The 17,121-nt window shown below is 40.5% G+C and overlaps 1 protein-coding gene across 1 annotated transcript; it reads left to right on the top strand.

The window, feature by feature from the left end:
- The first annotated feature begins 3,052 nt into the window (after positions 1 to 3,052).
- Positions 3,053 to 7,228, top strand: penka (proenkephalin a). Its single transcript, XM_044220132.1, has 3 exons — positions 3,053 to 3,370; positions 3,897 to 4,043; positions 6,360 to 7,228. The coding sequence occupies exons 2-3, from the start codon at positions 3,900 to 3,902 to the stop codon at positions 6,954 to 6,956; spliced, it is 741 nt and encodes a 246-aa protein (XP_044076067.1). The 5' UTR covers positions 3,053 to 3,370; positions 3,897 to 3,899; the 3' UTR covers positions 6,957 to 7,228.
- The last annotated feature ends 9,893 nt before the right edge of the window (positions 7,229 to 17,121 follow it).

Genomic DNA, 17,121 nt, shown 5'->3' with positions numbered 1-17,121 from the left:
GAATTTTAAAATAATAATAATGTAATGGTAATATTAATAAAGTAATAATAATAATAGGAATTATAGTGATAGGAATAATAATGATAATAATAGTAATAAGACTAATAATAACAATTGTAATTGTCGAGCAGGAACACGTGGGCAGCAGGTGGCCCACAATCACAGATCCAGTCTCTGCAGCTCTGGAGGCAGAAATACCTACTGAAAGCGACAGGAGGAGAGAGGAGAGAGACGAGAAAGCACAAAACTACGGGAGAGAGAAGATGTCGAGTTAGTAACATGCATTAATGGGATAAAAATGCACACAGATGGAGAGGGAGAGAAGGAGAGAGGAGCTCATTGCATCATGGGAAGTCTCCCGGCAGTCTAGGCCTATAGCAGCATAACTAAGGGATGATTCAGGACTCACCCAAGCCAGCCCTAGCTATAAGCTTTATCAAAGAGGAAAGTCTTAATCTTACTCTTAAATGTGGAGTTGGTGTCTGCCTCCCAAACCCAAACTGGGACCTGATTCCACAGGAGAGGAGCTTGATAGCTGAAGGCTCTGGCTCCCATTCCACTTTTGGAGACTCTAGGAACCACAAGTAATCCTGCATTCTGGGAGCGCAGTGTTCTAGTGGGGTAATAAGGTATTATGAGCTCTTTAAGTGCCTGACCATTAAGAGCTTTGTAGGTGAGTAGAAGGATTTTAAATTATATTCTGTATTTTACAGGGAACCAGTGCAGAGAAGTTAATATTGGAGAAATATGATCTATTTTCCTAGTTCTTGTAAGTACACATGCTGCAGCATTCTGGATCAATTGGAGAGTCTTAAGGGACTTATTCGGGCAGCCTGATAATAAGGAATTGCAATAATCCGGCCTAGAAGTAACAAATGCATGGGATGTTATCAGGCCCAGCAGCTTTACTCATATTCATTCTCAGCAGGATTCTTTTCACAACCGCTGTGGATACTGAAAGTGGCTGGTCCTCTGGAGGCATAGTAGACTTTACAGCTGCCTCTTTGTTGATGAGATCAAAGCAAGCATAAAATGTGTTAAACTCATCTGGCAACATGTCCTCACATATTATGGGGGCGCTCCTGCTTTTGTAGCCTGTGATGGTCTGGATTACTCACTACATGTCTTTGGTATTGTTGGTGTTGAGGTCTTTCTCCAGTCTCTCCTTGATGCCAGCTTTCAGTCTTGCTCTGGCGGTGTTGTACGCTTCCTTGTCACCTGACCCAAAAGCATCTTTTTTGGCTCTGAGTAGAGCCCTCACCTCTCCATTCATCCAGGTGTTCTGGTTGGGGAATGCTTTTATTGTCTTTGTGATCACCACATCATCAACACATTTGCTGATGTATGATGTCACTGATGATATATATTCAAGTTTGATGTGGTTCTCCTGGATGGCGGCATCTCTGCCAGTCTGTGCACTCAAAACAGCCCTGTAGAACTCCTGTAGTTTCATCTCTCCACACTTTAACTGTTTTGTTCTGATGGTTTGACCCTTTTAATCAGCTGGGAGTAAGTAGGCAGGAGAAATGGGGAAATATGGTCTGACTGGCTTTGTAGCTGCCAGGAATGTTTGTGTACACATGGTCCAGTGTATTGGTTCCCCTGGTGGGGGTGTGGACATTATAATAGAATTTAGGTAAAACAGATCTGAAATCTGTTTGATTAAAATCAGCAGCTACAAAAACACCATCCAGTTGTTTTGTCATGTGACAGTTGATGACCTCATACAGTTCCTGTAGTGCATTTTTTTGAATTTGCAACTGGGGAAATGTAAACAGCAGCAACAAAAACACTGGTGAATTCTCTGGCCAGATAATATGGTTGACATCTTTATATTAAAAACTCTATATCTGAGAAACACTGTCCAACTTTGAGTACTTTGATACTTTGCATTTCTGTCATAGACAATACATGCTTTAGAAATAAAGGGAAAAAAACAACAAATTAAAACAAAAATGTAGCTGACATACCACTAGAAGAGCTGCAGAGTCGCACCACACAGAATCCCCACCCCTAGAACATTTGTTCGATTACTGTAAAGTAAGCACAAAGAAAAACTGAGTATTGCAAACCAAAAATAAGAAACGCAAACCAAAGGACAGGCAATACAGTCACACTGAAGCTGTGATTTTTAGATGCGAATCACATTTCTTTGCATTTCACATTGTAGATCTTAAGTGATTTTGGGTTGCAGTTTTTTTTGGATGTTTGCGATCCCACATTTCATTGCGTTTTTTATTAACAAACAAAATGAACCAAATATAATGACAACATACAACTTTGCTAAATGTGGATTTCAGTGTCTTATTTATACTAATGGATATCAGCAAAAACGAGACCTTTACTGACCATATGACATTTGAAAACATTTTCTATTATCAACCCTCTTGGGCACATTTCCTCTCATTCCAGTCATGTCACAGGCATGTAAAAAAAAAAACCCACAAAAGATGTATACGCTGTACAGAACAGTAGGTTGGTTTCTCTGCAGGTTTTACAGACTGTGGAGTGAAATTATAAAGCACATGAATTATTTTTCTATTTCTCATAAGACATCAAACAGAAAATCATAATAATAAAAACATTAGTAATAGCTGTGGTCAGGAAAGCAGTGACTGGAGCAGATTTTTAATAAAAGAACAATCCATGAAGCAACATGTTATATCACCCCAAACCCAGCAGAGCTGTTTCTACTGGCCCAACAACATGAGAAAGCTTGTATGTTAATTAATCTTTGTTAAGGATAAAATACACTTCTCATTCAGATTGCATCACACACACACACACACACATCAGCACACGCCTAGAGACATAAAAGCTAACATGAAATATTATTCCCACACAGAACCTGCATGCTCGACTGCCATTTATTATCGATGTCAAAGACTTTCTGAGAAGCAATAAAACAGATGACTGGATAGAGTCAATTTGTGACAGAAAATATGTGTGCGTGTGGTAAAGAAAGGGGGGAGGCTGTCACGTCACATCATCACGCTTAACGTTACCCCTCCACCCCCTCCCCTTTATCACCGGTGACGTAAGCCACACAAACTACTTAAACAAACCGCGGAGCCACTAGCCGCAGCAGTCCACCGAGCATTTTGAACGGAGTTCACAAGAGTTAAATGGGTGTTTGTTTTTTCCTCTAACCAGTGACACCCAGAACGCCGCGGTTCGGTACTTCACTTTGTGTCACCGAAGACAGAGCGCGGACAGACAGAGAGAGAGTGCCACACGGGGAGCCGCGCGCAGATATATTGGGTGCACAGGCTCGCGCCACTCAACAGTTTGTCACTCCGCCGGTACCCCCGCTGGCACGCGCGGACGAGGAAAGCATAGGTCGTTAAGTATCGTTTAAAATAACACAGAGGTAAGATCATAACTTCTTGATTTACAGGAAACAACCGCTACTATGGCTACTGCTACTTCTACTACAACTACTACAGTTACTACTAGCCTACTGCTGTCAGTACAACTAGTAATAATAACAGTAATTCACTGAAGTCACGCACAACACCCACGTTACACATTTACACTGAAGGGAACTTTCATGGCATGCCTTACATACATATTTTCAAATGTAGTCTTGTGTTTTTCCTGTTGTTAATATTGCATTTTAATATTCAGTATTAGTAGTTGTAGTAATGGTTTGGAAGTTGTCGTAGAAGCAGACTTCGTAGTGGAAATAGTAGTATTAGCCTATTAGTAGTAGAAAATGCTAAATAACAGATTACATTTCTCTATCTAGTGGTTGTCATTATAAAAAGATAACATTTTATTTTATAATAGATTTTTAATGATTATCATTCGATTTCACATTTTACTTAAAATGTTAAGTGAAGTATAATATTAACTATTTGACAAAGTTTTAATTTTTTGTAATTTTCTGTCCTAAGTCCATGGCTGCCCCTGCACACGGAACATGCGTGTGGATGTTGGTTCTGGGTGCGTGTGTGTCACTGGTGGTTGGAACGGACTGCGGGAAGGAGTGTGCACTATGTGTGTACCGTCTGCTGGGACAGCAGTCTGGTTTTCCCTCCCTGGTAATGTCACTATATTTAATTATGACTTTAAAGTTTATATATATTCACTAATAATTGATATATTGAAATCACTAAGGTTACAGAGACAGTCTGGCGTCTCACCTATGGTAAAGTTTCTTAGAAATAAACTCAATTTTATACAGAGACTAACCCAGTGTGGGTAACAGGCAAAGTAGTCTGGTTACTCCTCCTCACAATGTCATATTTGTATAATTTAAATTTTAACTTTCTCTGTTCCTCTTCTTTCATATGCCCCTTTCAATTTATGTTTTTCACTCCATCCCTTTCATTCTTTGCTTTCTGTATAGTTCCTCTCCTTATCTGTTTTTCTTAATTTCCCTTCTTTCCTTTTTCTGTCTCCCATCCCTCTGTACTTTCTATTCCTTCCCTCTTTCATTTCCCCCCTCTCCTCTTTCCCCATTATCTTCTTTATGTCTTCAGTTATTAGATGACTGTAATTATGATAATATTGTCCCGTAGACTTCAAAACAATAAAGCCTCAACAAATATATATTATACATTTCACTGTTCTCCTTTCATTGGTAGGGATTTCTCGCTGAGGGTTTTCCTTTCCTCCATACTTTATTCCTCTCTCCTTCGCTTTCAATTCCTCCTCTCCCTTTCTTCACTCGTCTTCTTTTCCCATTTGAAAACCTCCTCCTTCAGTCTGTCAGTGACTAATCATTGTAATTTTCCATTTATTGTCCTCTCTGTTCTTCTTTCCTCCTTCCTTCTCATTCTATTTACTTACGTAGAATTAATTCCCTGAATTCTTTACACTTAAAAAGTTTCAACCCCACTTAGAATCCTGTGATTGCCGGTGGGAGGGAAAGGACAGTATAAAGACCCAGACAAAATATACTATCAATAGAAATCTAAATAGAATGTTTTCTTTAGGCTTGAAATCTGAAAACCTGTCCATATCTGGTATTTGTTGTCCCCTTTCCATCTTTACACAATTATTACTTGTTGTATGCTTCACATTTTGGCCACCAGAGAGTGCTGCTGCCCTCCACCCTCCCAGCCCCTCAGGTGCCAATATGTCCTCAATTCAATTTTCCTGTTCATTAATTCTGTCTTCATAAGCCAGCGGCACTGAAAGCTCAGCAAGAATCCCTCCTCCATGCCATCAAACAGGAATTTCTGATGGCTCAAATAAGTGGAATCCAATGACACATATGAGGTTGGAAGCAGGTTATCCGGCAGTATGCAGCCCCCAGGGCCCCGCAGATGCCTTTAGTCTGATTATACCCCTGCCACCAGGTTCTATGCACTCACATAGTTAAATGATGACTGGGATAAGTGGCTGGCGGGATGGGGGACACACAGCTTTTATAGGGGAAGCTTCCATTAGATCAATAGGAAATACTGTGTCAATGGGTGAGGAACAGGCTGGTACAGATGGTTTTAAAGGAGAAATTGTGTTTTTCTAAGTCGTTAAGGGAGTAAGTGAGGGATATGGTAAATAAAATGGGCTGTGATCTCCCAAACCATCTGTTGACTGTTGTAATCTCTTTGTCATTGACTGTTTCTCTCTTTTGTGTAGTCTGTGTATTTCTCTATATGAACACAATGTTGGAGTGCAATGCACACAAGATAGATGGCAGAGCTTTCTCTATGTGTTTATGTCTCCATTTAAATTTCAGTAACAATTCATCAAGCTTTATTGCCATGGTTTAATATGACTAGGGTGGGAAAATGAAACAACAGTGATGGAATGAGAAATGCATGATTGAAAATCCTTTTTTTGGTCTCCATTTGTCAGTGAAAAAACTAGACATAATTTCAATTTCTTCTCTTTGAATGCTATTGGAGGATTGGACTACAGCCTCAAACGACTCCACCACAATACATTTTAGCATATCCAGAGTTGAGAGCTGTTTTATTTTGCCATGATCCAGTTAACAGGTTGGTGAGAGACTCATTCTCAATTCATCACGGCACAAAATTAATATGAACTATTTAACATTTAACTCTGAACTGACTATAAGGAATCACCATAGTCACTGACCGAATCAGTAGTTTCAGTGGAGCGCCCCTCACTGGTGACTGTAAACATTGCCACATGCTCAGGAGGTAGAGCGTGTCATCCACTGGTCACAGGGTTGGTGGTTTGATTCTAAACGATCCACGTTTTTACTTAATCTGTAAAGTCTGAGTGGTTATTTAATGTAGAAAATGAAAGGATTCTTTCCCTGATAAAACCATAGTGATTCTGATATTTCAATGGAAACATGACAGTGTGTTGTAATTGGCAAACATTGTATTGATAAGCTTGATTATGAAAAGTCATAATGATAATTTTGATTGTTCTAGACATGCTCACTTGAGTGCGAGGGTGGGTTGGACAGCCAGAAGCTCCGCCTGTGCCAGGACTTCCTGTTGGAGGAGGAAAACGACATTCCTCTGGATGCTGACCCCCGTCAACAGCAGGAACAGGAAGCAGGGGGTGCCATGACAGCTGACGAAGAGGACGCAACATCACCGGAACACCAGCTGGCCAAGAAGTACGGCGGCTTTATGAAGCGCTACGGTGGTTTCATGTCACGCCGCTCCTCCTCTCCAAAGGGGGCACTAGAGGATCCTGGAAACCAGGACGAGGAAGAAAACGTTCGCCTGGAAATCCTAAAGATTCTCAATGAAGCGGCCGAGCACGGTGGTGAGGGGGATGGTCAGGGAGGCGAGGCGGTGAAGAGGTATGGAGGCTTCATGCGTCGGTCTGATGGAGGGGTGGTGCAGGGCGACCTGCTGGAGGCGGTGTTAGGCCGCGGGCTTAAGAAGCGCTATGGAGGGTTCATGAGGCGCGTGGGCAGGCCTGAGTGGCTGGTGGACAGCAGCAAGAGTGGGGGGGTGTTGAAACGGGCTTGGGAGAACAGCGAGCTACAGAAGAGGTATGGTGGGTTCATGGACTAGTACGCCACAGTTATGACCCTTCACTCCCCCAATCCCCTCTCTTCAACCAATCACCTTGTAGTCAGGACTTGTTGGTGTCTGAATCAACTGGCCTCCCGCTCTGCTAATTACATTGCATCATCTCGCTTTGTATAACGTGCTGCTGCCTACTTCATTGGTTCACTTGGTCCTGTAATGATAAAAAAGATAAACATTTAATGTTCAGGCAAATAATTTTTTGGTCTGTTTTTGGTTTTCATGATATTATTTATTAAAAGAATCTGTTGATCGAGGTGTGTTGGTCAAGTGTATGATTTAAAAAAAAAAAAAGACGCACGGGTATAGGTTTCAGAAGTGGGAGACACAAAGTCAAGGGCTCTTCAAACATTAAAATATGCAAATATTTGCTGTATTGATATATAAGTATATCACCTCAAAAGCAATAGAAATTTTATGTAAATACAGCAATTTACATAGAAAACCAAAATAAAGTACTGTAATATTAATGCAGTAGCAGTTATTAGTTGTACTTTACACCTGACCTGATACTTAATGTCAGATCATGTTGTATTTGCATCTTTTCTGAGGCGCACACTTATCTTTACTGCCTGATGTCCAATTCTAGTGTGTTTTTAGGAGAAAATTATAATTACATATTGTCACCTGTAAATCAAAATTTCCATAAGATTATTTCCCCCCAGAAAACAGTGCAGTGGGTAGAGGTAGTTTTTTTCAGCCTTGAGTAGTGTCTGCAGGTCATCCTCTCAGGCGACACTGAGCATCAACAGACTCTACCACGGCTGTTGACATGAGAAGAGGACTAGAACAGACCTGAATGGCGAGTGGATGACATTGGGGAACGAGTGGATGCATACCTCCTGATAAGGCATGCATCCTCTCTTGTGTTGACAATGAAGGTATTTATGTACGTATGGCCTGTTAGCAGCTGGTAGAGCAATAAGGCTTAGCAATAATTAAATACTAACCTGTGCCGTGATACTACACTTCACTGGATACACAGTCCAGTTCACCTTCGTTGTCCCATCGAAATCAGTGGTTGGGATAACTGGATTATAAATAAAGTGAGGTTTATATTATGTATTCAAGTGTATGGTTAGAGGTTAGACAACAAAGTAATAAATGGAAGATCCACTGAAGTCTAATCATTTAAACATGGACACATAAACACCGTAGGAGGCCCTGGGGCAACAATGAGCAGTAGACCCCTATTAACCTCCATTCCTCTGTACATTGTGTATGTATGTACAGTCTCCGAGTCCATATCAGGGCTGTCCAGCACCTCAGGAACTGGTATAACCTTGCTCCCAGCAATGTCATTACTCAGACACCTTTGATGGGTAAGTGCAACTTTAAAGAACCCACTGACGAGGGAAGACTGGACATGAACTTGGTTCAGAAGGTGAAGGTACCAAGCCCATTTCAACTCCTTGAACAATGGCATTTGAATGGCAAGAGGATCTTGCTGACAGAGGTAAGATGCTCTCTGGGATAGTAGATTGAGAACCTCGTGTCTCGCAGTATTTTTACTGGCTTTTTGAATTTCCAGTTAGAGAAACCAAGATGAAGACATCATGCCTTTGTACAGTAATGGTAAAGTGTGCAGCAATACTCAATAAGTCAGCCTTACGGCATGCATCAAATTTTTCAAAACTAGATTTGTCAATAAAGTCTTGCAAACCGAAAACCATTTTTACCAGAAGTTGAGACAGTAACACAACAACCAGAATGGGGCCAGAGACAAAGTAAAAGAAAATGCAGCGTTTATTTGGCATTTACATAAACAAAGGTTCTGTAAATGGAGGGGCAACAAAACCCAAATAAAAGACCACACTAACTTATCTACAAAGTGGCTTCAAAGACCACTACAGTGGGGGCACCATTACTGGATCTTTTCCAGCTCAGGGGTTTGTCACAACGAGTTTTTAACCACAAGGTTCAAAACATGAGCAAAACAGTAAATATGTTTGAGTTGGTTGACGTACGAAGAAGATGAAGGCTTCGGAAACTTTGTCAACGTCTGTGATCATTCCACACTGATCATGCCTGTGACTTTTTCTCTGATTCCCCACTCTTTCATTAAATATTCACAAGCTTCAGCCGAGTGAGCTGCTCTGTGAGTCAGTGGAAATGGTTGTACCCATAAAAGAACAGTGACCAGCTTCAAGTTTTCAGTTATGTAGTGGCGTGATCATCTTGTCTCCAACAGAGATTGCATTGCTACTTGGAATAGTGTAGGTAGAATCCAGGATGCTGAGTTTCGAAAGCCTCCATCTTCTACCATAGAGGATGGCTGGCCATCCTTTACAATCATATTCAGAAAAGGCCTGATCCAACCTTTGTTTTCTGGACACTGTAAGAAAGAGAATTAAGTGTGTGGATAATAAAAATTCCTGCCAAATCTCACAATTAATCTCCTCTCTTCTTAACCCAACAATGTTAAGTGTAACTGAGGCATGTAGTGTAGTTTAGAGGCAAAACTTTCAAAGCTTTCAAACCAATGAAACACTTTGTGAAGCACCAGTGACATTTGAAGCTTCAGATGTCATCAGTCACGTGGCAGCGGCCATTTAACACAAGCTCCGACACAACGTATCTCAACAGTGCACTTCACAGGCGTGACACAAGCTTCGGAGCTTCTGTATCGTCTACCTATCACTAGAGTAAACCATTGAGGCTATTTTGAAGGTAAGCCTCATATATTCTTTATTTTAATAATTTTTTCAAGGAGCTGAATCAACATTTGACATTTGAACAGCCGTCACTGATTGCAGTAATCCACAACAGCCTCTGCTGAACATTAAATTACCTGCCACTTATATATCTCTGAAATAATTGGATATGTGAGCAATAATAATATATGTGTGTGAATTAATATGTTTATTCATGTACAACAGGTGAGGCAATTTACGTAAAATGGGGACAGGTAAGTCAATACAACAATTTATATCAGAATTTTCCTCAGGCTATTTTTCTTGGCAAGGGAGAGAGGCCTAAACCATTTACTCCATCTAATGACAAAAAATCTGTATTCAACCAAATGCTGATAAAATCTCTAGCAACTCTATAAGAGTAAGCTCACCACACTATGGCATCAGACATCAGACAATCAGTCAGTTAGTTAATAAATCTGATTTACATTCATCTGAATACACAGAAATATGTCAATCTCTGCAGAGTTAATGGAGGTTTCTTATCCTGCGTCTTATCCTGCGTCTGCTCTAGGACAGAGGACAGGAAGTAGGCAACCTTCTGTAAACTCAGGTGGAATCAAACAACTATGTTAAAATCATACATCTCACACATCATAATCTCACATACACCATCACTGTCTCAACATGCACATATGAAGTCTCAGCATACTCCTGTAGAAACCTGCGTGCCATCTTCTCTGCAGGTGTGTGGTGCACATTGTGTGCATACTAGAGGTCTTCACAGGTCCAAAATGTTTTCTACTCCGGGGGGGGGGGCAGGCACCAGGAGGCAAGTAAGGTTGAGTTCACCTGCAGCAACATGGACATTTTGGGGTATAAGCAAAATGTTGGGATTTAGGTAGGGCAGGTTTGGTTATTAGGGACCAATAATCAAACGTGAAAAACTGTCTCAAAAGGTGGCTGTCCACTTTGAAATGCTGATATTTAAAGTACTATCTTCTAATCTGAGCACTGACTGTCACAACCAGCTGTTATTGCAACACATACACAAAATAACCACAGGCAACTTCTCTTTTAAAAGTACAATACAATTTAACTTAAGCACTGATTAATAATCCATAACTTCAGCCAACAAACCACTGTCATCTACTCTAAACACAATAAGCATACAACAATCAGCAAGCATGTAAAGTGCAGGTATGTATGTATGTGTGTGTGTGTGTGTGTAGGGAGCGAGGAAGATGGCAGGCGTGACCACGTGGGTGGTCGTCTGAACCAAAATGGCGGGCAGGCCTGCGAAACTCAAAAAAAGGGGAAGAACAAAAATGGAGGATGCACTCTATTTGTCCTCAAGATGGCGTGGAATGTAGCTAGATATGCTACCACGCTATCTCTGTATATGTACATGTAAAGGTGTGTGGGTTACTGAAGAGGAATGAGAAAGAAAAGCACACAAAGTAAGGTACAAGAGATCTCAAATGCTGTGGTGAGACACAATAGTTGCCCCTTTATCACACAGGAACCCGGCAGCGAAATTTCATTCAACAGTCGTGTTACTGGACTAACACAAGTGTAGTAGATTAAAGGATTAAATATATTAAACTGATCATGCTGAATGATCTTAATTTTAGTAAGAGGAAGGAGCAGGTTTACACTCACTTCCGGCTATCAGAATAAAATCAACATTCATATTAAATAACAACGTTCAACTCAGTAAATTCATTTAAAAATGGGCACCACTCCTATACAAGGAGAAAATCTTGATAGTCATTTATAATAATTAATTAATCAATTGATTCATTAATTAGTAAATGAATTGATAATTAATTTAATAATAAATTTAGTCTCGATCTGAAGTTGCTACAGAGTTCTTGTCTCAGGACAGTGACCGGAATATTTCATACTCACAAACACAATAACCAACGTTTTATAAATGTTTATTTAACTACAAATGAGACGGTGTAGTCCCTCATTCGTCCAGGAGTGTTCCATCGTAGAAAAGGTTTCAGTCGTAGTCATCTGGACACTGTTTTCAGAATCAAGACGTTTCGGCTCCCATCCGGAAGTCATTCTCAATTCTCATTTTCACAATTGAGAATGACTTTCGGATGGGAGCTACAAACTACAAACTACACACACAGGACAATAAGTACTAGACTACACAAATAAATATACTACTGGACACACAAATGAACGGATAAATGCAACCATAAATGAATGATATGAACACAGTGATGAATAAACAATAAGTGAATGAATGACCATGTGACACAGAGGATGTAGTGAATAATTATTTTGGTTAGCAGTATTAACTTGTGTAAACACAGGAAACCACTATGTGGACAACTTTAATAGTTACCAATCAAATAAACTATAGGCACCGTTCAGCAACTGAGAAGTTTTGGAAAGTTAAAGGAGATTATTATTAAGAATTATTAATCACCTGAAGTAATTTAGCTCTCATACCTATGTTGATGGGAGATCCTAATTTGTATCAATGTAATTGTTCGTATTAAGCTAAAGCATCAAACCCCAATGTCACAGAAAAGTATCTGTTGTTTCACCTGAGTTTTGGCTGAGTAGGGCAAGCGTTGGAGGGAAGAGGAGAGGAGAAGCAGTGCCCTTTCTCTGGGGCACACGGTGGTGATCGGTTCTGGATGAAACTCCAAAGAGTTACATGTTTCAGGACGCGCTGTCGGTCCCACGGGTGACTCTGGCCTGAGTCGGATCTCTTCTTCCATAAGCAGGCTGATGAAGTTTGGTTGTGATGGCAATGTGGTGTGAGCATCTGCCAGCTTTTGGCTGAGTTTAAAGTTAATAGAGTTTGTTGGGTCTCAGGATTCAGTCAGGTGTTGTCGCATCCCCACCCCCCCACTCTCTGCCGAAACTTCACTCCACTCCCACCATATCTTTATTCTTTCTGATGGATTTATAAAGTTAATAAAGTTTCATTCTCCCATGTTAAAGCTTTGTTTTATTAGTTGTTGGGGGGCACCACAAACTGAATATTGTCGACTTATAACCGAAGTAATTAACAGACAGTGTTAATTAAATGTCCTACATGGTACATACATACATATTCACATTTCCTGCTTCATTACCTATTAAGCACATCATAAGTGGCAGATATATAACATCCAGTAACCTTAGACATGTTCAATTGATTAATATTAAGGTTAAGACAACAAGAGATCAGTTGAAAGTATTCTTGGCAGTATGTCCTTAGAGTGGCAAGCAAGGACTTACACTACTGAAACTGTATCCCAAATGATCACACATGCTGTCCCAAATTGACATCATATTAATTTCTTTACATAAACAACAGTTCTTGTTGACAGGTTCTATTTATCTTTGTAGCGTCAGCATGACAACATCAAGTTCCACACTCTTCTTTATATTGCTACTTAATGTAACACATTTATTAATACGTGTGATCCTGCATGGCAAAGTCATTTTCTTTATTCCTTTAGTCTTAAAGTTTGACAGGTCCTTTCTTTCACTTGATGAAGACCAGAGATCATGAGATATTCCTTAAAAGAGGGTGGTGTCAGGTTGTGTTATGCACGATCAGGGAGAGTAGGTTGTAATTTACTAAACTGGCTTAGGTTGTTCATGCTTCGTGAGTTTCGAGAAATTGTCATTCAACCTGCCATTAGTGACCTGAGCCCAGCAAAGGTCATGGGACAGAGGAGGTTGCTGGGGAAGGCTTATCAGTATCTGGACAGGCCTAGTTTATGACTTAGAAGCCAGCTTTCAGAAAAGTCAAATACTTTTCATTAATAAATATCCAAAATGTTCATCAGGATCGAGATTGATCATGCTACACAAGTAAACGGCCCAGTGGCATGGTACCGATATACAATGAAACATGCTAGGAGCGAAAACACACAGCAGAAACAGGACAGCCAGTTAAGAACCTCGGGAAGATCTCTGACTGCAGCCTCAAAGATGCCACTTCCATCCAGAACACCAGAAGAGCTTGAGACCTGGCTCATCAAGGTGGACAAAACAGGCCTGCCAGGGAGGTTCAAGGCCTGGATTTACCAGCACTCCATGTTTCCCCAGATCCTGTGGCCTCTGCTGGTGCCCATAACAACAGTCGAGTCCATCCGGAAGTCATTCTCAATTGTGACCAGGACTGAAACCTTTTCTACGATAGAACACTCCTGGACGAATGAGGGACTACACCGTCTTATCCTTCAGCTTCCAATCAGTGGCCTGACTGAAGAGTTCATGTTGTTACACACACGGGAAGCACTTCAGTACATCGAATCCAGGGACCCAAAAGTGGTATCTGCTGGCATCCAGGTTCGAATAGGCAGAATATGGAGTGCAGACAAATCACTGGAGATGGCTGAATCTGTGGATGAATCAAAAGGCACTGGTTGGCACTATAGCAACAGTTGCAGGCGTAGGCTACTTCTCTGTGACCAAGATAAACAACGACCAGGGCAAAGAGCGGCAACATCTGGTTCAGGAGCAAGTACGCATACTGCACTTAGTACTGTAAGTAGGAGTGTTGCTCCTTGCCTAGGAGTGTTGCGGGGTGCAACACTCCCTCTTTATCTAGCTGCTGCTTCTTCCCAAAACATACTAGTCACATTGCACATATTATGTATGCTAATAAACTATTGTCTTGGAAAATCAGCTTCTTTTGGCTGATTTCTTTACATTTCGTTATAGGTAAAACATGACAAAATTGTTGCAAAATTATTATATATTTTACAACACTGACTTTGGAATTTGGGGAGGCAGTGTTATCATGTCATTATCTAACTTCATTAATTCTTAGTGGATGTTTCCAGACTTAGATCTTGGAGCAAAAACTAAGCTCAAGAAATGTCTGGTTGTGCAAGGCTATGAAGTTGCATGGCATGCATAAAAAAGAGCTTTAAAGCCTGATCCATCACTTAAATAGTTTAAATACTTACATTTTATTATTTATTATTTCCATGCTTCCCTTTAGCGACATGGCTCTATGGATGGCGTTGTCATTGTGTCATTACCATTAGATTTGGTACAGATATCCATGGTTCGTAGATGATTAATCCTAATGACTTTGATAATCCCCTGATATTTCATCTAGCACCAGAGGCAGACCTTTCTTCTTGCACCACCATTAGGTTGACATTTGTGAATTTTCTGAAAGAAATACAGGGGTGTGGGTGAGCAAATGTGGTTGAGATCATTTGTAGAGCCTGCTGTTGTGTAGGGGCCGGGGCTAAGCAAATAGGGGCGTAACTATGGCAAACAACTGGGGGTGCAACTTGTTGTGGTGCATGCAAATGGAGCTGGAGCCAGGGCCGGAGCCGCAACACCCCTGGGTCAATAACAGGCTCCATCTGTTATTGAACAGGGGCGTGGCGAAGCAAATAATGGCAGGGCCATGGCATCCCCATGAGGTGGACCTTGCTATCTGTCTTAACTACTTGTAGCATTAATCAACTTGATAAATATGTAACAATGGTTAATAAGCCTCAAGGGACTCACCAAAATTATGTAGCATTAACACATTAATTGCTACAAAAGATGAAGTAGAGTGACTGCTCTCAACTTCCGGTTATCAGAAATTCATTTAAATTTTATTTATATAGCGCCAATTCATAACAGATGTTATCTCATTGCACTTTTCCTATAGAGCAGGTCTAGACCATACTCTTTATAATATTATTTACAGAGACCCAACAAATCCCACCATGAGCAAGCATTTGGCGACAGTGGCAAGAAAAAACTTCCTTTAAGAGGCAGAAACCTTGGACAGAACCAGACTCAATGCTGGGCGGCCATCCGCCTCTGCTGTGTTAGGTTTTGAGAGATTTAGAGAGAGAGAGGTTTGGAGAGAGAGAGAGAGAGAGAGAGAGAGAGAGAGAGAGAGAGAGAGAGAGAGAGAGAGAGAGAGAGAGAGAGGGAGATGTTTAGAGAGAGGTTTAGAGATAGAGAGAGAGGACACAACTATTAAACAACTAAATACACACACACAACTAACAACTACTAATGAATTAATAAATGCAGCCATGAATAAATGCAATGAATACAGTGATGAACAATTAATGCATTGAGGACTACCAGATAGAGACGTGAATGATATCTTGGCAAGATGTATTCATTTGTGGGAACACATGAGTGGATGAAAACTTTGGCATTAACCAGTGAAATTAACTTAATTAACCATTCAGTACCTGAGAGACTGGGAAGCATTTTTAAAAATATACACACAAAAAACAACTGTTACAGTAAAGAGTATATGTCATCTTATGATCCCCCCCAACTCTATGAAAGTGGAATACTAAATTGCTGGAGTACCCCTTTAATGCATTTACATGCTAGTAAGACTGAGAATAGCCTGATATCTGCCTGCCAGTATGGTGGCTGATATAGCCTGTGATGTCAACTGCAAGACCTCAATAGGACTAGTTCAAATAAGAAGGTGCACCAATCTGATACAAACACACCTGTGCATTATTTCAGATTGTCTGCATTTACCCTAACTGTTTTTGAGTATTATCAGCTGGTGTGTGGACAGCGATCCAAGATTGGTAATTGTAGGATGCTTTCAATACTTTCATACAAAATCTGTGGCAAAGTTTTTCTTGCGGGTGTGCATGTTGGCTACTTATGGTAGCTGCTAATGGTTACACACATACTTGTACTCAGTCTAATAGTAATATAGTTAATGGTAGATAAACTTTCACCTTCAAGATGACTTAATTGTTAAGTTAAATAATTTTCTTCTACTTTGTTGCACTAAAGCAAAACAATTCCTCCTTTGCGGAGACGATAATATCCCTAGCACTAGTCTATTTCTGGACATAGAAGTGTTTTGATACAAGTATTCTTACCTGATAGCAAATTATACCAAATCAGAATGATTTATTAATTTAGTCATTTTTATCTTTGAATGAGAGATTCTCTTTCATTAGACCGTCTCAGTTTCCCTATGCATATCATCCCTCACAGCCACCCCTTCATCTCTATTATCTGAATCAGTCACTAATATAAATTAAATGAAAGATGCCAGTCTGATCACTGTGTTTGGGGAATACAGATCAGACTCCATCTCCATCCCCTTCCATCTATCTGATAACGCCAGATAGATGATAAGAATGAGAGAAACAGAAGAAATGAAATCTGAAGGGAATGTGCATTGTCTCAATAACAGCTGCTCTGAATTTCCCTGATTACTCTCCAACAGCTTCTCATTCCTGCTACTTAAGGCGGCCTCTCCTGCCACCCATTGAACACGTTTTATATGTCTAAATTGTCTTCTCATCTCCCTCACTTGTGTCTTTGTCCCTTCCGCTTAAGATGTGAGGAAAAGAAGGAAGGAATCAAGGAAACCAGCCTGTAGTGAAATGAGACATCCCCTTTCTCTCAAAATCCAATTTTAACTGTTGTCAGTTATGCTCTCTGCACCTCATCATGCAATGGGCACAACTCATAAAGCTGATCATGTGTAGAGAGCAGTACAAAGGCATAGTGTAGCATGGGTGTATGTCACTATTTTGGGATAGATA

Source organism: Siniperca chuatsi, linkage group LG13 (assembly GCF_020085105.1).
Source record: "Siniperca chuatsi isolate FFG_IHB_CAS linkage group LG13, ASM2008510v1, whole genome shotgun sequence".
Taxonomy (NCBI): Eukaryota; Metazoa; Chordata; class Actinopteri; order Centrarchiformes; family Sinipercidae; genus Siniperca; species Siniperca chuatsi.
The sequence above is the reverse complement of the archived record's forward strand: the minus strand, read 5'-3'. Positions and strand labels throughout refer to the sequence as shown.

Coding starts and splice junctions, on each gene's coding strand:
- penka (XM_044220132.1), top strand. CDS start 3,900: ATGGCTGCCCCTGCACACGGAACATGCGTGTGGATGTTGGTTCTGGGT. Junction 4,044..6,359: donor AGTCTGGTTTTCCCTCCCTG/GTAATGTCACTA, acceptor TGATTGTTCTAG/ACATGCTCACTTGAGTGCGA.